At 32.9% G+C, this 22,840-nt stretch overlaps 1 protein-coding gene across 1 annotated transcript; it reads right to left on the reverse strand.

Annotated features, from left to right (window-relative positions):
* Positions 1–4,108: 4,108 nt before the first annotated feature.
* LOC137398054 (uncharacterized) lies at positions 4,109–21,942 on the reverse strand. Its single transcript, XM_068084155.1, has 6 exons — positions 21,938–21,942; positions 21,608–21,748; positions 17,877–18,017; positions 9,176–9,316; positions 6,109–6,251; positions 4,109–4,224 (listed from the first exon to the last, which is right to left on the reverse strand). Exons 1-6 carry the CDS (start codon positions 21,940–21,942, stop codon positions 4,109–4,111), a joined length of 687 nt encoding a protein of 228 aa, XP_067940256.1.
* Between the last annotated feature and the right edge of the window lie 898 nt (positions 21,943–22,840).

Consider the following 22,840-nt stretch of genomic DNA (forward strand, 5'->3'; position numbering starts at 1 on the left):
TTATGGTTATAAAGTCTATAACCTTCATCGATAATAAATAGTACAGAACTTTGTTAGTATATAAGTGTTTAGAATTTTGCACAAAAACAATCTGAAAACTTGAATATGTATATAAATGGAAAATTATACACATTTAAGCTGATATATAAACATATGTTTTTATTTATGTGCATTGTCATATATTAAAATCAAACGTATATAAATGCATATATATATAATAAATATAAGATTTAGTCCATATATTTTTTGCATATGATCCAGCTACCTTTTGTAGAAGTAGGCTTATTTGCCAGCTCTCCTTTTCCGATTTGGAGTTCAGATGAAATAGTTACAGATTTGCCAGAAGGATCCTCTAGAAATAAAGAGGCATGAAATCAATGTTCACCCTGTTATGTTTATAAAACATGTTTTGCTCACAATGTAGCTGAAGACATATTTGAGATTATATAAGAACTCAGATCTTTTAGTTAAACTGTTAATCATTAGTCTCTTAACACAGAAAATGTGCAAAGTAAGAGACTAGCATTGGTGTTTTATAAAGGGGGTATTTTCACTTGAGTATTAGTAGCAAAATAGACAGAAAAAGATATTTGTTTAGTTAAACTCACCATATTTGGTAATGTATAATCTAGAGTGACTGTGAAATATTCCAGTTCTGCTGATTATCATAAAACCTAATATACAAGCCTTTCCTGTGAATTTTTTGGTTTAAAATTTGAATTGTGATTTATATACAGGTTAAAATTATATATGTGAACTAATCAATGAGTTCAGTGAAAATATACCATTTGAAATCCTTAAATGCTGAAAGTGATTTTTAATCATAACATGCAAGAAAATACTAGTAATTGTATTGTAATAACAGGGTCATTATTCATGGTCAATGTTTTGTAACTACTCCAACATCTGATTTCTTTCCTTGAGCTGATTTTCCTTGATGCAAAAACGAAGGCAGCATTTCGCATGCTAATTTTGAAAGCTACATTCAAAACAACAAATTTAAGCTGGGATTGTCATTTGTTTCCTCTTGATGATTACACAATTATCTTGGTGATACTTCTTTAATAAATACTAATTTGCCGAAGGCATAATGCAGCATCATCAAACAAAAGAACAATTGGTCAAATGCAACCTCGGATGTCAATGCGTGTGTAAAGACTCATGAGGACGTTAACTCAGCGAATGTTTCATCTGGCTAGTTTAAATTAAGTTTGTTAAACCACTAGAAAAACAATGAGTGCCACATCTACTTTCCAATTTTGTTGATTACAGTCAGCTATACTCTAGTTCTTAATCCTAATCAACATTTCAAAATTTTTCAAAACTATTTTGTTTTAATTGGAAATATATTTTTCTAATACTGACTCATGTAAATCATTATAATCTGTTTATCATAAATAAAGGCCCTATTAATAGTATTATTACAGCAAATTAACGTAAAAAAGACTGTGTTTTTTTAATTTAATAAAATATTTACATACTATCAAAAATCCAAATAAAACATTATGTACCAGTACAGTGTGTTCGTAAAGTCCTGATTCAACTGGAAAAAAACTTATTACTACGACAGTTTTTGAGATATGTTAACCAGATTTGTTTTATTTCTATCAAGGATCCATACAGATTTTTTTACTGAATGGCTAAAGGACAATTCTTTTTCCCCTTTTTCCCCCAGAAATGACAGTCTTTTCAGTGAAAGAGGGCACGGTGGATAGCTGACGATGAATACTCTTCAACAGAACACTCAATGCGTATCCTGTTTCATTGGGACAAAGTCAGATGTACAGTCTCAGCAAAACTATGGATTTGATTATGAGAGAGCAACCATCACGCTCTTCAATTTTTAAATGGCACAAAAACTATGGGGACCGGGCTGGTGTTGAGTAAACAGAGAAGTGGCTAACCAAGAATATCAAATGGCAACATCATTTGTGTAAGGCATACCTTTCATCGTTCTCTTACGAAGTCTATCCGATCTGTTGCCAGCAATTTGGAAATGCTACATTCAACAGTTCACAAGGTCCTACATAAAAACTTATAACAGTAGGCTTACAAAGTGCAACTGTTACAGGGACTTCAGCTAAACGACAAGCCTAAATGCACAGAGTTTGCAGTTAACATGCTGGGACGAATATCTGAGGATGAAAGATTCATCAAACAATTATGCTTTAGTGATGAGGCAAATTTCACGTTTTATGTAAATTAAACAGACACAATCTGGGAGTCTATTACTCAAAGAAGTCCCATGAGAGTAGAGAGCTTCAAAGACTGTTTGAAATTAAATTTGTTGTGTGGTATCATGTGCAGTCAAATAAGTGGTCCTTTATATGAAGCAACAATAACTGCCAATGTATACCTAGATCTTTTAATTAAATATGTGGCACCACAACTAGTTGACCTGTAACCAGATATCATGTTTCAGCTTGATGGCGCATCACCACATTGGAGACTGCATGTTTGTCAGTTTCTCAAAGAAGAGTTTTTTGACTGATGGATTGGAAAAGATGGGCCACCACGTTCGCCAAAAATCTCACCGTCCGACTCTTTCCGTGGAGTTATGTGTAGGATATTGATTATAAAACAAAGGTTCATGACCTTACTGACTTTAAAACAAGGATTTCAAATGCCCTCTTCACTATTTATGAGGATGTCCTACAGCGAACATAGAAATAACTGGATTATCGCCTAGGTGTGCTTTGTGTAATTAAGGCAGCCCATGTAGAAGTGTGATAAATCATGTAAAAAATCCTTTACTAATTGCTGAGGAAAATAAAACAAATCTGGCTAACATATCTCAAGAACTGGCTTGGTGATAGGTTTTTCAAGGCACATCGGGCCTTTACTGCAGATACCCTGTATATTTTATTATAGGAGTTTTTAACAGAAAAATTAAAGTAGCCATAGACAGCCAAGGCTAAGTTCGCAGTCACAAAAAATTAAGGAAGTAGTATGTCACTTATCTTTGCAAAGTTTGGTTAGAATAAAAAATATTTGCAAAGAAACTGCATTGCTTTTTTATCAGTTATGACATAAAACTTAGGTACAGCAGTTCATGGTCAAAAACGGAGTGGTGGAAATCGAACTTGTTTGGTCGCAACCCAACTTGGCATACAACAGAAGCATTTGCAATTTGAGATAATTTGGTACTTGTTTCAGAACACACACACCCCTATGCTCCCTACACACCATACACGCACACACACGCACACACGCGCACACGCACACACCGCACACACCGCACACACACCCACATGCACACAGGCACCCTCTACTCCACACGCAGACACACACACACCACAAACCGCACCCACCACACACACCATACCCTATTCAGACAGACACACTCTGGCAGACACTCACAGACACACACAGACACACACACAAAACAGTCAGAGACACATACACTCACACCAACACGTACTCACGCACGTAGGCACACACACGCACACGCACAGCATACAGACGCACATGGGCACAGATCTACGCAGACCCACTCAAACACACACGCACGCACGCACACAAGCATGCACACGTACTCATGGTTTTCCATCGCCTTTAAATAGCCAAGTATGTGAACAGCTGTTTTTGTGAATATCATTGCTTGGTCTTGTTGTCACATTAGTTTGAAAATGGTCAGTGAAACATTCTGATGAAAATAAATCAAAAAGTGTCAAATGGTAACAGATGATAAATAATTAAGTTGATGACAAAATTATCACATTGTTAAACATTTTCGAACATGTTTCTATTGTAAGCTTGTGAACCGCTGAATTGACTTAACAACTGAATGTGGAGGGATGGCTAACAAAGATGCTACCTCTCCTTCAACCGCTCAACTAGCCTAAAGTATCTTAAGCTACATATAACCTACACGGACTAGAAATTTGAAAACTTTTACGTAAAACTCGCTTCTTTTACAGTGCTCTATTAGACATTCATTACTTTTTTAGGGTAAAACTGTTAAAATAACAAATCAGAGCGGTACCTTTATAAGTACTCACTGATGTCAAGATGTAAAACAAATTTTATTTGCAATTAAGTTTTAGCCTGGTATCTACATCTATATAGTTGTATTACTGAAACAGAGACAGCAGAAAGCACGTAACATCTATTTATAGCTGTGAAACGCTTCATCTGATTGTGTACCAAACCACCAGACTTTATCAACTACTTCTCTATTTGTGATTGAATCTACCAGACCAAAAGACACCTCATCGTCAGCAGCTACGGAGTCAAACAAACTCAAGCTACTGAAGACTACAACAAACTACATTGAACTTTTATTTAAAACTCCATAAATCAAAAGTATAATCATACAACCACATACAAATGAGGATGCTGTTTAAAATTAAAATGTCACTTAAAATCATATGCATTCTATCTGCATTGCAATTTGTTCCCACTGCACAATTATGTAATGTACATGCAGTGCACTAATAACTTTTCATTGCATAGTAAGCAGTATCGGTGCAGTGGGAGTGTTGCTCGTGATCATTTCGCATTACTCTGTACATGGAATCACAACAATTTTCATGAAAACTCATCATAAAATCAAGGATTGATTTAAGTTCCACCCAACACCAACACAATTTCAAGATCTAAATGCTGCTCAAAGTTAAATATTAGTAGACAACAACATAATGTTGAAAAACTTGGCTCTGGCATTGGCAGATAAATCCCTCTCATACTTTCATAAGAATTTACGGGCATTTGAGTTGATTGGGGTTTAAAAATATTTGAAATAAAATTCTAGTGCGGAAAACTGATTCCACTTGTTAGGTATCGCAGTAGAACTATTAGAAGTGGAATCCATGACTAACTGCAGATCTCAAACAAAGACTGATATCCAAGTCTCAACTACATGTATGCATAGAATTAGCTCTAATAACCTACCACACACATAATTAACGTTTTACAAAATTTTTTATGGCAAAAATAATGCCAAAAATATTTTATTTCATCCTACCCTCAGTACTTTGCTGCAAAAGCTTAATGTTTTGTTATGAAGCGTTAACAAAGTTTATTTATTTGACAGGCAATGCAAAAATTCAATTTATTTGAAAGACTGCATTGATGTTTTGGTTAATATTATTTGTTGTTTAATAAAACCAGATCCAACAGAGAAGTACTATTATTCCTGTGGTTTGACTGAACTGCTTACCTCTATTCTCAAGATAACATTGAGTAAGATAACATATAGTAATCATAAGTTTCGGAGCCCTAGTTGGAATTACTGTCACATGAAAAAAATATTTGGGTTCTCAATCTTGTCATTCAATATCTAAAAACTCTAAAAAACTATGGTATCACACTACGAACTCTGAAAAAATAAAAGCTAACTAGTACACTTTTTAGTAAAGTGATGAACTAACAGCCTAAAGCTATTTTGACATGTTTTAGAGATGATTTGCTATATCCGTGATGTGTTTATCCATGTTTTTGCACAGGTGCTAAGGCAATTCCGTTATAAAGGGTGTCCAGCAGTATGGGAGACTTAAGGGAGTAAAGGTAGTGAAGGTGTTTAACATTTTCCAGTCACCAAAATGTCTCAAACAGACCAGGAAGGCAGCCAATTCCTCGGATATGGAACATTTTGAACACTTTCAATCTGTTTAGACCAGACATTTGAGATTAGATTAGTTGATGGCAAATATAATATGTAGTAAAAACTGAAGCTGTATACGTAATAAAGTTTTTGTTTAATTTTCAAACAACATTTATCGGGGTGAAAACTTGGAGCAATGTGCAGCCACAGTGAAATTACAGTAAAGAGGTTTGAAAAGCCAGCAGTGTTTGTTAGTCCACGTTGTCAAAAGATGTACAGCTGCAGTAAACCTGTAGCTTCTATGGTTGATCATTGCAAGTTCACCATATACATGAATCATTGGGTTTCAGGTACAATGGAATTAAGTGTGCGGTAGATAACGGTAAAACGTTGCTTTAGGAGCAAGCTTGCATAATCAGTGCATGCCTACCATACATGAGAAAAATGTAATGAACTTCCAACTTACTACATACTGCACAGTAATGATGTGGTGCATTTACAATATGCAATAACTTTGTTTGATAGAGTAGCTAGAGCTGGTTGGTAAGAAAGCTGAGTAATACCTCTGGTTATGCACTGCTTTGAAAAATCCAAATCACTGATGTCAATGTAGGTATGTTTTGGCAAACTCCAGAGCACTGAGGAATACTCTTCAAAGTCGTTTTCTCTCAAACGAAGATTTTTCAATTTCTTCAGCTTTTCAAAACTACAAACAAATGTTTCATTCCCATTTACTTTAGTTCTGGTATTCATAACTTCACTAGTTTACTTAGACTATCCATTTTAGCAAGTTCAAAGAGCTGGTTTGTCAATTAAAACTGGATTTCAAAAGAATCGCTTTGAGTTAAATTACTTTGAGTTAATTGCATTGGTCAATTAAAACTTTTTGATCCTATGAAAGTTGTTTGTTATTTTTTAGTAATTTTAACTTTGGCTGATTAGTGTAAATGGCCTGCAGCTAAACCTTTTAAAAATCTTTTTTGCATAATTTGATCAAACATTACTTTTTAAATCATTTAAAATGATCCACTTTTTATGCAAACTAAAGGCACATTTTTTTATAAGCTGAAGGCTGCAGCTAATAAAAGAAAAACTTCAGAGTTACATTTAAGTTAAGAACAAAAAATTAACCGTTCTTGATGCAACTAAACTATTGATAGTACCAGTTTGTCGACAATTTTTTGCTGATCCTTTTTGATAATCGGTTCAAAAAACAAATACTAAGTGTGTCAAAGTGGTTTGTTAAATGAAGTGTTTGAGTAAAATATGTTATTTATGCTGAATTTTAATGCTGTCTGTTTACTGTCAGACTGCCTTTTAACAATTTTTGCTTTAGCTGTTTAGATTTAATTTACGAATAAATTGTTGTAACAAAAGGTACACTTATTCATGCATGTTATAACATTTAGAGTATTCAAAGACATCACTTTTTTGGAATAAAAGTATTGGATTTCAAAGCACTACATTCTCAGTCTACCATTTTTAATTATTCCCGGCTTACATGAAGCCTGTGAGAAATTGTGACAAAAATATTATAAGAAAACTTTAATGAAGATTTTCATAGAATATTCTGTGGTGTTAGATTTGAATTCTCAGACTATTAATAGTGTGTATACCGTGAAACATTTATTTGAACCATATCGCTATATTTTACAACCTTCCCTTTTTGTGGCGTGGTATTAATGGTGACGCTCAAAATATAGCAGCTGCTTTATTTTTGACTAGCTTGTCAGATTTTTTAAAGGGTAAATTTAGCTATTTTATGGGTGAAGAGATGCTTGTTTTACCTATATTTTGTTCTAGCCATTTGTTGGAGCGACCTCAATGCACTTGACTTCAGCATTTGCGATAAATAGTTTTTCGTATGTGCGGAAATATTAGACTGAGTTGGAAAAGCAACTACAGTGCACCTTTAGGATATGATTACCCTGATATATAATTTTTTGACCTCATGAAGTGGAACATGAATGATTTTTTTACCTCACCATACGATTCTTATTTCACCATATGATTCAACAAATTTCTTCCTGAGTTCATATTTGGCTGTCGTTTTGCTTATAACTTATGACAATATAGGAAAGACACCGCAATGCAGCTTGCCGAAAATATTTTCACAACACTCGGAAAAGACGCGATGACCGATTGTTCTCAGTTCAGCAATTCTCGTGGGCGGTAATATTTTCCTTTTACGACAAGTGGCAAAATTGGAATTATGATCCTTCAAACAGAAAAACTCGATGGTCAGCCAACTAATTTTAACTTGCTGACAAAAATTCCTTTCAATACAAATACAGCATTTTTTGGCTCTTTAGCCTAATTAGGTTAAAAAAAATTTAATGAAAATATGGAAATTCTATAAAAAAAATCAAAACACCTACTAAAACTTATATTTAAGTGTTTAGTACGCTAAACTTTTATTTATTTATAGTGAGCTCAACTTTTATGTTATTTGTATACTGTACATCTGTCTTGAAAGTATGAACTCTCTACGGTACACACTACACTGCACCTTGCAACGTTGCATTTTAATGCAGGTCATAACCAATAAATATACTACGTATAATAAAGTTACTATGGGTAATTATAACTGCTAAAGTTAACAAACCATTTTTTTGCTAATTTTGAATATGTACAGCACTTATATAATTTTTTTCACCCTTCTCCCATAGTTGCTTTCCATTAGGTGTGGTGTTTAAATAAAATTAGGATTTAAATACAGGTTAAATAAAGGTTTTTAAAACATTGACTGTTTAAAAAAAGTTTATTTTAAAACCTGTTTGTTAACAACTAAAAGCATTAATAATTTTATTTTTTTATTCAAATGTATTTTATATACTGGTACTTGAATAGACAAGGCAATACGATACAGTCTAAAAACACAATTTACCTACTGTTACAGAAGGCAATTTTTTGATATACTGTGAATAAGCACAAGTGTTAATTACACCAGACAAAATATTATTGTATTATTTTATGCTAAAATTTTACTATTATGATCAAGTTATTTGTATTTAAAACAAAGCTCCCTAAAAACACGGCACAGATATTAGTTTTTAAAAGTTCATACCTGTTTCTTGCCACAAACAGTCACCCATTCAACAAAGCAGTTTCTCATTAAAATGAGTTTTTTGAGTAACAGACATATTGTTGTAGACAACAACTTGATAAAGATTCGGCTTCATAAACAGAATTGAATAACTTAAGAACACAATTATTTTTGGCAATCAAAAACTTTGACGGTTAAATTTAGGCTTAGCAAAGTAAAATGCAGCTCATTCTACCAGCATAGACATTCTTGTTTCAAAATCAAAAGAACTTTACATCAACAAAGCTTTGACCACCTTAGATTTAAACTTAAATTTCTAAAGTGATTGGCATTCATTAAAATACAAAATCATCTGAAACTACCAAGCAAAAATTTGTTTGAAAAACTATTTCTGGTCAACAGCAGCCCAATGTCTACTACAGTTGTTAGTTCATCAATGAAAAATAGTTTTTTTCATAAAAAACAAGAATCATTGTGGTTGGAAAACTGATAAATATTTGGCCGTAAATGTGGATTTCAATAAATGGGCAACCGAAAGCTTTTCACTAAATATCCATATCAAGGAAAAAGGTTTTTAGACTGACTTGCTTGGTAGTTTAGTCAGCTGGCAGCGAGACAAGTCAAGATACTCTATTGACTCAAGCTTGACTATTTCATCAAAAGTGTCAGGATCTAAAGGATTCTGCGATAGGTTTAAATCTCTCAGCTTGGCCAATGATGAGAGTCTGCAACAGAAAGCTACAGCAACTTAATTTTACCATAAATAAAAAAGCCTAAATAACAATTTATGCGAGACTGTACATCTAAGAACAGTATGATAGAAGTGATGCTAATCAGTGACACAATTTGGTTGCTGGCCGTATTGAATTTAATTTTTATATCATGTTTTATCTGTATTCATTAGCAAAGCATTTAAAAAAAAAATTATATGTCATTCCTTTATTCTAAAAATCTACTTTAAAAATCAGTGACTGATAAAATAGCTACGTAGCCTAAAATAAATGTTTAGATCGAAGAAAACAAGTCTTTAACCTCGATAACACTCGTTTGCTAAGGTTGTTGTTAGGCATCTATGAATAATCTTGCTGTCAATCTTATTTATGGTGTCAGGGTGGCTTAGTGGTATCATCTTTGACTTTCAACCATGGGGATGGTGGTTTGAGCCCTGCTTAATTCCAATCGGTCAAAAAGCTCTCAGCAAGGTTTCAACCCTAAAATTGTTGAGTCTTTTGGATCTAGACCTTAACTTGGAGGTCCCACTGACAATGTGGGCACGTTAAAGATCCGCCTCTGTCCTTCGCAGATTGGACAAGTGAAATGGCTACCTGGCTCTGTCAGACTGGACGTGTTGCAAAAATGTATCCCTTCAGGTTAATCTGACAGTTTCAGAAGAAGCCCTTGATAAGTTTTGGGACCACCCAAGGTAGCTTATAAAAACCTAGTCCTGGCAGTGTGTTTCTCTACTAGAGAACACTACCAAGCATTGTCACTACATGACAGAAGCATGCCATTATTATATCATATAACATCAGTAAAACTTTTAATAAAGGATTATCAGTAAATTTGAGTTGCTTGCTTAATCACATTTAAATGAAGGTAAAAAACTAAGTTGCAAAATTATTATTAAAAACTTCAAAATAATTGTTATTGAAATAGTTAACTTTAATTAATTAAGCTTGCTTACCTGGATGCACATTAAAGGCACGCGCTGACATGTGCTGACACAAAAAGTTTAAATGTTTTCAAATTAACTAGTTTGTTTTAAAAGGTTGTTTGAAGAAGATAAAAAACTTGTGAGCAATAAATATATTTGTGTAACAAAGTTTAGAAAAACATTGAACATTTACTAATTGTTTATGTTGACTTTCAAAGCATTCCTGATTATAATCAAGTTATGTAAAGTTCATTTAATTATTTAAAATAAAAAATGTTGAGTTTTAGAGAGCTGTTACTTGTTAAAAAGTTAATAATAAGTGTTAAGTTACTGGTAAATTTAATTGGCTACTGATTTTAAGAATAATGTTTCAAATGGTTACTCATTTAGTTTTTTGCTTAATTTCCCAGGAATACCAATTATCAACACTAAAAACTCACCTTTATTTACTATAAACATTAATTATGATACCAGAGAATCAGAAATTATAATTAGAGACAACAATATAATGACCTGTATTTTTACTACTATTGTTAGGGTAACAAGAAAATAGCACACAGAGTTAGCTTCTGTTGTCTACTATGTGCATTCTATTTCCATTAAACTTTGTATCGAAAAATTAAAGCGGAACCTTGCCAGTTGGTTCGATTGAGTGTATATAGATACTGACCTAAACGGAAGATTATTCAAGTCACAAAAACACAGGTTGAGCTTCTCTAACAACACCAACTTTTCCATACCAACAAGCGAATCAGAATCTAGTTTATTCGAGCTGATATCCAGTTCTTTTAGATTGGTCAGTAAATCAAAGCTGAAACAAACAGGCATAGGGAACCATATTATCTGTAATAATCAAATCCGTAACCAACAGTCATAAATAACCACAGTATTGCTGGCATTATTAAATAAAAAGACAGTATTCTATGTTTGTTTATAACTTAAGGCAACATCAATTTGTCAGTGTGTGAAATGGGAAAGAATATAGTTTATTGCAAGTGATGTTCAACTCTCATCTATTGGTCACTGAATCTAATCTGTAACATAATAAGAAGTAATTACCGAATATGGTTATATCTACCATTTACCTTTGGTTCACAAATAATAAAAGTGAATCTGCTGAATTAGATACTGACCTTTTAGAAATTTATAATATTGTCAGTAAGTCATGCTTATCTTGGTTAAAACATGAAATATCATGTTGTTATGTTTTTCTCACACTGCATGGCAGCAGCTGTGAGCTGTCTGATAAGTTTATATTCATTTTAAACCTTTCTAAAATGAGGTAATTTAAGCATCAGTTAAAATAAAATAAAAATTCTACTGCTATTTTGTCATTTCAATTAAAATGAAATATGAGCTGAGCTTAAGCAGAGAATTACACAATTACTCAATTTCACCAACTAGAAGAAGCACTTTAATGTTTCTCAACAGGATATGAAGTCTGTTGATTCATAAAAAACATAGAAACTGCTAATGAAAGCTGAAACAAAACTGTTTTACTATCTCAATGATGCATCAAAAGTTAGTAAATATTGTAAATAATTATAAAAATTTAATCCATGGTTAAATCGTGAATTTTTTCATTAGTTGTAACAATAACACTACTTACTTTAAAGAGAAATCATTATGTGAAATGTCCTTTATGTTTTGTGCTAAATGGTAGGAATGTCTGCAGCTGTTTCAGTTAAGTTTACACGAGCCAATTAATTATTTTTTAATATTAATATATAATGCTTGTGATTTGAGACATCAAACAGCAGGTTTTACTGAACAACATACAATTTGTTTCAAACAAATAATAACTTATGGTTCAGGCTCCAAACATATTTTTAAATATTAAATTTTATAGATCAAAGAACCGGCAAAACATCTGATTAAAAAAGGATTTCACAGTCACAAGCTGTTTATTAATACAGCTGCTATAAAAAAATCTTTTCTTACTTCTCATTACCAAGGCATTACATTTCATCCCATTTACAAGTATAATTTGACCCAAAACTCAAAAAATACCTTAACTTGAAAACATTAACAGCCATTCGTTTATTGGACTTCTGTGCTATTTCATTAGGAACTGTGTCCTCACAAACAAATACTGATGAAATATCATGTAGTAGGAAACCAGAGTTTACAAAAGACACAATGAAGTTTTGAAACCTGATGATACTCATTTATTAAAGTTAAAGGATTGCATTGACAATTTTAATGTCCAAAGTTTAATAGTGCCAAATTTTAGCAAATCTTTAAAAATGATATTTCATCCAAAATGAGTTGTATGCATCATCAAACCTAAACAAGATTGAAAGACTTTAGTTTTTACATAATTATTTGGCAAATATAAAGCTGCAGAGCATTATTAATAAATGTTCTTCACCTAGCTATGAATGAAACATGAAAGCTTCAATTTTATTATTTAATAATTGCAAAGCTGTACCGCATGATGGAAGTAATTAACAAACAGCCCTAAGTTTCCACAATATTGCTATACAATAAAATCAGAAAAATTTACATCAAAAACTATTTACTAAAAAATGACAAACTCAGATATTTTTTATGACGCATCCGGCTTTCTCCTGAATCTTGTTTTGTAATATGTGAAATATGCGCTGCTCAATAAATGAATGTCCCTGTCACAAGATATCATCATAGTACATGTACCATATATGTCAATACCGTGACCAACACTTCATGCAAACAATAACAGTATTAAAAATTAGAACTTTTTTATTATTAGACATAAAGGAAGTTGAGTGTTTGGTGTTAGGAAATTGGAAAGTCCAAAAAAATTTGATGGATTTATTGATAATTAAAAATGAAAGATTAGCCTATCAGATAAATTATTAGAAGAAATTAAGATTATGGAGACATGTGCAACTGTTCATGGTTCCTAATACTTACATATTTATTACAGATTTTGTAATAGATACATGTATGTAAGTACTTATTACAGAATCTTTATTTCAGTTTACATTACGGATTCTGTAATGTAAACTGAAATACATCTTTTTTTCTCAATGGCATACAGTGCAATTAAAAACGAGACCAAGTGAAAGAAAAACTGAAAAGTTATTTGTACCAATTTTAGTTAAAAAATCATAAGCACACATTATGCACAGGTGTTTGTTTTTGCTGAATAGATATGGGACAATCAAGTTCAAGAAAAATACTTGTTTGTAATTACCGCTAAATTGCAGCTCAGACAATGAGTAAAACTGGCTTCACTAACCTAATAATAAGCCTAATTTTATGAAAAATTGTACAATGTCTGGTAAACTTATTTTGCAGTTTAGTTCATGATACAGAAGTCTAACAGAAATGTAGTTTTTAGAAAAATATAAATTATTTTACATTTTAGCAATGCAAAGAAAAGTTGCTGAGTTGATTGACTTCTATGAGTCAATAATGATGTAAGCATATCCATCAATTGTCGTTATATTATGTTATTGTACTTCAACAATGTAGGAAATAATGAAATATTATGTTGTGTTGTTTTCAAACTAAGTTCAGCGGATCTAAATATTCTGACAAGTTTTCATTCATATTTTACTATTAAGAAAAAAATAAAATTGTAGTGCAAGATAAAACAAAATATATATATACATATATACATATATATATATACATATTTATATATATATATATATATATATATATATATATATATATATATATATATATATATATATATATATAGATGCCGACTGTGCAAAGATGCACCTGAGACCATCCAACACATCATCAGTGGATGCAAGCAGCTAGCAGGAAACGCATACACTGAGCGGCATAATCATGTTGCAGGTGTTGTGTATAGAAGTCTATGTGATGAGTATGGCCTTAATAAACTACAACACTGGTGGGAAGCTCCTGGTAAGGTCAATGAAAATGACTGCGCTAAGATCCTCTGGGACTTCTACATCCAAACTGACAAGCATGTCCTATCAAACCAACCAGATATAGTGGTGGTAGACAAGGAGAACAAGAGGGCTACTATAATAGATATAGCAGTACCCAATGACTACAATATAGCCAGCAAAGAAAAAGAAAATGTAGAGAAATATATCCCTCTTGGAGAAGAGATTGAAAAATGCTGGAATGTAAGAACAACTGTAATCCCAGTAGTCATTGTGGCACTGGGCGCAATAACACCGGCGCATAAAATGTGGCTTGCCCAAATACCAACAACAATCAACTCAGGTGAGTTGCAGAAAAGTGCGCTATTGGGAACAGCTAAGATCTTGAGGCGAGTGCTCAAACTCCCAAGTCTCTGGTAGGAGACCCAAATTAGAGCAGAATTTACCACCCATACGGGGTATCCGAGGTGAGGAAACAATTTTATATATATATATATAAATCATGTTCAATTGCACAGAAAAGTCGGTTATGGCTCAAAACTTTTGCAAACATATCCATGGGAGCCATGAACTTTCACACACTATTATTAGGTATAACTATTAAGTTAAAATATGCCTGCAACTTAAGAATGATCAACCAGCTTTTCAGTTTAGTCATGTCGGATTGTATTCGATAGACTCGTGTAATATTTTTGTGTTTTCTGTGTTTGGCCCTTTCACTGCCATCCATGTACAAATTTAGCTCAGTTCACGTAACCAAAATAAACATGCTTGTTTTAAAATTCAAAACAATTTCAGCAAAGCATTGGCTACCTTAAATTTTTTTGATCACATAGCAGTGAGTAGTTCACAGCTATTAAACACGGACTAGTGACTGTGGCATATGCAAAGTTTACCTTGTAAATTGAGAATTATTTTGCAACATAAATAATAACCTCTGATGACTATGTACAATAAACTCAAAAGTTTTACAAACCACACAAACATCAATTTTTAAAACAATATGGTCTACAAGAAAACAGGTAAAAAACATAAACGAATAAGATTCCCAAAATTGACCTGATCATTTTATTATGCATAACAAAGCAAAACCTTCTGGCGATACAAATCAAAAATATGTTTAAAAGACTATTTCTGGCCAAAAGCAGCTCTAATTCCACCACAGTCATTAGTTCACCAATGAAAATTAATATTTTTTTCAAAAACAGTAGAGTTATTGTGGATGGCGCACTGATGAAAAATTGGCTTTGTAAGTGGATTTTGATAAATTAGCAACTAACAACTTTTATTAAAGTGTACATTTGTATATGAACCCCAAGTTTATAGACCAACCCTTTTGGTTGGTCTTACACATGCACGTGTGTAACATTATATGCATAAGACCGATCAACACGCCAAGTTGGTCACACCATGTTGCCCCTGTGTACACGTCAAACCCTTAAACTTTGTCGAATCGTTTGAAGAGCTGACTTATATGTTTTCTTCACGTATAGAACATCAAGCTTCATAGACTGTGAGTGGCGTAAGTTTGGGAGAGCTGAGTTTATGTTTTTTTTGACTTGCCTAGTGAAACTTTGCTTGTCAAATTGGACAATTAAATTATCAACCTATTAGATATATGATACATAATATGAATGAAATCGGAAACGCGGGTTCAATGCCACAGTTTTTGAACTTTGAGCAGCAGTCAGAAACTTGATTAAAAATCACAGTGAACTATTTTCTATCACCTCCGTAGAGCTTTGAAGTGATTTACTGATATTTTTAAAAATCACCAGTAAAGCTTACTATCTATCATATACCACTTAATCTCCAAAGAAATTGACAGAAAAAAGTTGCCAGAAATGTATTTCTTTAGGACCAGAACTATTGTTTAGTAAACCAGTTTTGTTCCAGTTCTATTTACTACAAGTATATGTTGGTTTTTAAACACAGATAAAACTAGTATATGCCAAGCATCTGTTAAACAGAGTCTAAAATATAATAAAAGTATAATTTCAAAATAACCTTAGATTTAGCATAAATCACATGAGACCGATGCAAATGATGACTTTTTCAACCTAATGGCAGTATATTTATTTTTTGCGAATGATTCAACAGTCTAGTTTCATAATCAAAGATCTAAGAATTTGAGGTTTGAAGCTCATGAAAAGGGTTTATGAAAAAACTCACACAAAAAATCACAAAATTCCGATAATCATTCAAAGACAAAATGTTAATTATTAAAGTAACAAAAGTAAATTAATATATATTTTAACTGTAAATTTATAAGCATTACCCTGAAGTGTAAAGGTTAGCTATGCTGGAAGAAAATGCCTGGCCAGGCAGATGTTGTGAAACCTAATCTAATTTTGTTAAAGCAAAACAAGCAATAATTTAGCTTTTTTGTTTTACTGTTTTTTATTGAATTTGCTCTCATTGTTTTGCAATAAATAACTTGTAACAATTCACCTGCTACACTTTGCTGTTTTGCTGGTACTATTAGCACTAACTTATTCATTTTGGACAATACATTTTTGGCAAACTGGTCAAGAGCAGATGGCTTTGTACTATCGTCCAAAACAAACTATAATATATATTTACTGCCCATACAACCCCTCCACTGACCGCCGCAATTCAGGCTGACACAAAATTTTCCAGATATGGTCTGGAGAACGCCAGCAAATCTCTGTCCGGTTCAAAAAAAAATTATGCTAAAAATGTGGCAATGTTGCAAAATCATATCATAAACTAGCTAGCATTCCTGCTGCAGTGCTGATTGAGCCCGTTCAGTGGTTGCAAAAAGAACGTCATGGCCTTATAGAATTTTGTGTCAAGTTATTAAAAGCCAGTGGCACATCAAGAAAATTTTTACTGGGGGAATCAACCAAACTGCAAAAATGGTTCATCATTCCAAATCGATAGGTGTAATTGTACTTTATAACTATATTTAATATTATTGCGTAAAATCTCATTGCACCTATTGATTGCACCTATTGTTTGCAACATGTTGTAGCCAAAACTGGTTTTTTGTGAAATACAAAGGTTTCTATGTAAATTAACTTATAATTTCAATTTATAAGTTGTACAATAAAAATAGCTCAACCTTTGACCCAAACATATATTAAACAACAAATAACATAAAAACAATACTCATAACACATGAACAAAAAATTAATGATTTTTGAATCAACATATTCCATCGTTTACTTGGCCAGGTGCACTCAGATTGTTGGTTTTGTTTGAAAAAAATCCATATTTTCCGGCACCAAAAAATTTTCGCACTGCTAAACTTGTTGATGTTAGCATTCAAACAATTTTTTTAGTCGAGCAAAGCTTTTATGTGTAGTCATTGAGAATATATATTCTTTGCGTAGATGAAGAGAAACTTTTGGCCACATTCACGCTAGGCACAGATTTTAGCCTAAAAAATAATTGACGAGTTTATTGTAACTACTAATGCCAATAATTAGTTGGTGTAACACAAAATTCCAAACCAATAAACTGATTTAAAAAAATTTCTATCACGGAGTGAAACCACACACAATCACATTGGAATGAGAATAAACAAGTCGCAGCTCAGATTTGTTATGCTATAACGAATCTTTTCCTATGATAAACTCAGTTAGAATGTGTGGTACCAGGTAATTTATCAATAAAGCAACCTAAATTCCTATTTACAATTATTGAATTTAAACATTCAAAACCGTACAGAGAGGTTAAAAGCAGTAACTCAGACGGTAATGTTCATAAACACACAAAAGTATTGTAAAGGTTTTTTGTTTGATATTATTTCACACCTACCTGAGTGGCGATTTGAAAAAGTTGAAATTGCGCATGTCAAGTTTCTCTAGAGAATCCAGATTTTCGATGACAACAGGACTAGCAAAATCCATTTTACTGTCAGATAGGTTCAGCTCTGTCAAGCTGGGCAGTGAAGCAAGTCTGTAACAAGAGGTTCAAGATTATCCAATGATTTCAACTTGTGCATTCAGAGTTATTTGTTCCAGGTTGAAGCAAAAACCTTTATGAAAATACACTGTGCTCTGTTCTTTGGTTCTGCAAGTCAACCAATCAACCAGGCGTATATGGTGTAGTCACTCAATGGAAACCAACAATCACATCATGTTGAGCATTGTGCACCCAGAGTTGAAAAACTGATTAGTTGAACAACAAAGATTAGCGAAAAATGAGTTTTGTTGCTAAATTACATTAGAGATACTGTACCGTGAGTGCTACTTGGCAGGGGGAACAAACTGTCAAGAAGATGAGGTAAAAATTAACTTTACAAAGACTACGTATTATCGAAACTTATTAATTATATTTTGTTAAATATTTATTGTTAAATAAAGAATCAATGCAAAGGTGGTTGGCTTTTCACAGTTTCACCGCCATGAAAAGGTTTTTATAGCTATGAAATATATCTGGAAAACTTTATTATTTTTTTCTGTTTTTTTCCCTCTACCCCACATAAAAAACTACAAAGTTTTAGTGAACTTCATTCCATATTGAAAATTAATTTCAGCAGGGTGTCAAGTATGTCCTATCGCTTCACTTAATATGTTGCCGACTTTCAATGTCAAGTTGGCATTTCAAATCAACTCAAATTTCAATTCAACTTTCTATTGATGTTTTATATGTTGCTCACTTAATTATGTCAAGCTGGTCTAAACAGGTTTTTAACAATTACCCCAACTTTTTCGCAATCAAATAATTTTTTGGCAGGACATAATTTGCATACTTTTTAAAATCTTATATTTAAAAAACAATGTATAGTTTGCCAAATCACAAAGCCAGATAATGCCATGGAGATGCCACAACTATGACACAAAGTGAGCTTTGAGAGTTCTTTGGTAATTTTGCTACAACTGTGAGCGAGTCCGAAACAAATGATTTATCAAAACTATTACAGCTAAAAACAAAATAATCACTCTCTAATGGTAAAAAAAATCAATAGAAATTACTCAAACTTCACCGATCTAGCGATAGTGAAACATCCTCAGCTTTTAATGCATGTGGCATGATTAGTCATTGCTAATAAGATAATGTGATAAAATGACGTAAACTAAATAAAAAAATCAAAGTTGGCTGTAGACATTTTTTGTATTGCTAAACGTTAACAGATTATTTTAATTGTAGGAAGCCTACAATTGCGAAGCCTACTAGAATCACACTTTGCCGCTTTTTACGCACAAACACTTTGCCAACCCATGCTATACGGCTTGTGGTAGCAAAAGAGCTAACTTATTCATTTTCCACATAAAGCATAAAACTTAATAAGCTTTGAGTGATGTATTTTTGAGATAGCTGAATTCATGTTTTTTATTACCTTCTTAGTAAAACTCTGCTTGTCAAATTGAACAAGTACACTGTCAAATTCGGAGATATGTGATGTGAGAAACTAAAAGAACATACATCACCTGAGTTAAATTTAAGGTTAGCTGTAGGGCTAGGTTTAGCTGTGTATATAGTCGCTATCACTAACTTAGTGAAATATTGCTTGTTGGATAAATGAATGTATTACTGCTTCAAGTTACCATACAACCATAACTTTAACACATATAATATGTGTTCTATATTTTTCAACCCTTCCCAAAAGTAAAGTTTTAATAGAAGTGACATTCAAATAGTGGGTCGCATTTTACATGTATATATCAAATAGCTCGTCAGAAATTTGAGAACAAAAAAATTACCCTTTGTAGGCAAAGCAATTTTATTCTTGCGTATATTTTGTACCTTTTTTCATGCGGAGCAACATTAATGCTGTCTACCTAAGTGTTTTCTCTCTTTTATTTTCATTCAAGTCAAAGTATCAGATTGAGTTATACAAGGAACTGCTTTGAGTAAAACACTGCAGGATATAGTTATTAATTATGTTGATGTTGTTGCTTTTAAAGTTTCAAAGAAAAGACTTAATGCTTTTAAGGTACAAAGCCGCCTTTCTTACACTATACTAATGGCAGTCATCACATAACATACATTGTTCATCTGACGCTTTACAGTTTTTTATTTTGATTGAAATATACAATATGAACCGAACTGAAGAAAATTGATCAGATTTAGACTTTAGCGACTTTGAACCAGGGTCAAGTTTTGAATCTTGTGACAATAAAAATTCTTAAATAACCGGCCATGAAAGCTATAATAGCAACCAAATCCAACAGAAAATAATTAATCGGTATCGATAAACATTTATAGTACTATTTTTATTATTGAAAATAACAATGTAACCAATATAACACAATTTTTCATATCTATTACTAACCTCTGGACTCTTTTTTATTGACCACTTTCTATTGTGGTTCATAAAGATCAGAGAAGTCAAATAGTAGTGTCATTCGATTCAAGGATGGAACAGCTGATTCCACCCTTTTCCGTGGTGTTTTATTAGAGGTAGTATTAAGATAAAGGCGGCGTTCAGATAAAAATGGCATTCAAATAGAGGTTTTACGGTAATTAAAAAACTGGTGTGAAATATTCTCCATCAATCTGCCAGTTACTCCATATTATTACATAAACAAACAACTTTCTTCAGTTGTAGATCTAGACAGGTAGAACATTGTTTTGATTCCATCTTATATTAACATGCACTTTTAGAATATTATAGTTTCTTATTTACTTTTATTAAAACAAGCCATCTAATTTCAGTTTTTCGTATGCTTAAAAAGCCTATAAAAAGTAGTCAATGGATTCTTCGCTCTTATATAACTCTCAAACTTTTAACACCATGGAGAAAGAGATGAACAAGAGAACGCCATGGCGTTCACTTGGAGGTTTTGAGGCAAGACAAATTATAAGTGCATTTTGTAACTTATAAAATAATAATAACCTAACATGTTGTCTAAATATATAATGAAAAAAATATTGCATAAAAACAATACTTATAACACAGGAAGAAACCGCGATTAACTTTTTTTGATCAAAAATATTTTGCCAATTGCTTAGATATATGCATTACAATTGTTGATTTTGTTTGAACTCAATTGATATCTTCTGATTTCAATTTACATGTATATTTGTATATTCTGCTGAACTAGTTGATTTTAGTATCCAAACAGTTTTTAAGGCTAGCAAAACTTTGATGCATTGTCATTGGGAATACATAATTTTCGTGTAAATAAAGAGTAACTTTTAGCAACATTTACAGCTTGCAGATGCGTGCTGATGGCCAATTTTTTACCTTAAAACACTAGTATATAATCTATTTTAATTACTGACGTTGGTAATTTGTTTGTTTTTTTTACTTTACACACCAATAAAATTATTTTTAAAAATATCTATCACAGAGTGAATCGGCACAGGCTGAGATAGGTTTGTAATGCTGTGACAAGTTTTTTACTATGATATAGTGCGTTACAGTTCAGGACAGGCTAATTATTTATACTGCAGCTTAATTTCCTATTTACAGTTTTTGAATTTAAACTTTCAGTATCGTGCAACGATCTTAAACTCAGAAACTCAGTCAGCAATGTTTTTAAACAAGACAATCTTTTGCAAAAAGTTTTATTGTGATATTGTTTTACACCTACATATACCTGAGTGGCGATTTGGAAAGGTTGCAGGAGCTCATGTCAAATTTCACTAGTGAATCCAGATTGTTGATGACAACAGGACCAGCAGAATCTATTTTACTGCATGAGAGGTTCAGCTCTTTCAAGCTGGGAAGTGAAGCAAGGCTGTAAAAAAAGTTAAAAATTATTACGACGGTTTCAAGTCTAGCCTTCAGACTTCTTGTCGCACATTGAAGCAAAAGTTTCTAAAAGAAGGATATTTCTGCAAGATTACCTTTTTCTTTTTTGGGTCTACTGTTCAACAGTCTAACCATGCACACCATAAATAATCATTCATTGAAAACCAATAATCACATCATATTGATGGTTTTCAAATCAGGGTTGACAAAACTGAATAAACGAAGCAGAAAAACCAAAGAAAAATGAGTTTCCATTACAAATTACATCATAAACATAATTGTGTTAATGAAAATTTAGCAGGAGTCAGAACTTGCGACAAAAACATGAGGTGAGACTTAATTTCACAAAAAACTATGTATAATTGGAGCTGAATAATTATGTTTCGTTGGTTTTTTGTTGTTCATTTTTTGCAGCTTTTTCCATCTACACTGAAAAACTTCAGCCCGTTAAAAATTGCACGTGTTGAATATTAACAGTGATTTTTAGCATAGAGTGTAAGAATTTGCTCAAAAGTAGAGGCTTCTAATGATTTCCCAAACTTTTTCGCTACCAAATTAATTCTTTTACAGCACAGGATTACTCATTTTGTAAAATCTAACGCTGGAAAAGAGTGTGTACAAATTGTCATATCATGAAACTGATGCCATTAAATTGCTGCAACTGTGTTGCGGAATGAGCTCAGAAATTATGGTGGAGTCAGCAAACCTGGTGGACACTCTGTCGGTCATCGGCTAGTGTCGACCAGCAGGAATAGTTGGCTAAATTTCTATCTCCGACAGCAGAGAGGACACCGGCAACTCGGCTCCAGCCGACTTGACAGCATCGACTGCCAAGGAAGTACTCGAAATACGCGAGAGCCTGAATTGGGAGGCCGAGATTGAGGTGGCCAAGATGGCTGAGACCGCTGAGACGGCTTGGGTCTCTTACATTTTAGAGACCGAGTCCAATCAGTCCCTAAAATTTCCCAAGCCCAGCAGAAAGCCGATCATAAGGACCGAGCGCTTCGTGGACGGGACCACTTGGGAGAGGATACGAGGAGCCATCTCGACACTTGGACTTGCGACCTCTGCCAGGTCA

This window comes from Watersipora subatra, chromosome 6 (assembly GCF_963576615.1).
Source record: "Watersipora subatra chromosome 6, tzWatSuba1.1, whole genome shotgun sequence".
NCBI classification, from domain to species: Eukaryota; Metazoa; Bryozoa; class Gymnolaemata; order Cheilostomatida; family Watersiporidae; genus Watersipora; species Watersipora subatra.

Bases quoted from the DNA above. Each gene is read 5' to 3' on its own strand.
- LOC137398054 (XM_068084155.1), bottom strand. The intron at 18,018-21,607 runs GTATATGTAGGT...CTCTTGTTACAG, and splicing joins CTTTCCAAATCGCCACTCAG to ACTTGCTTCACTGCCCAGCT. The intron at 4,225-6,108 runs GTATTACTCAGC...TTGACTCCGTAG, and splicing joins AAAGCAGTGCATAACCAGAG to CTGCTGACGATGAGGTGTCT.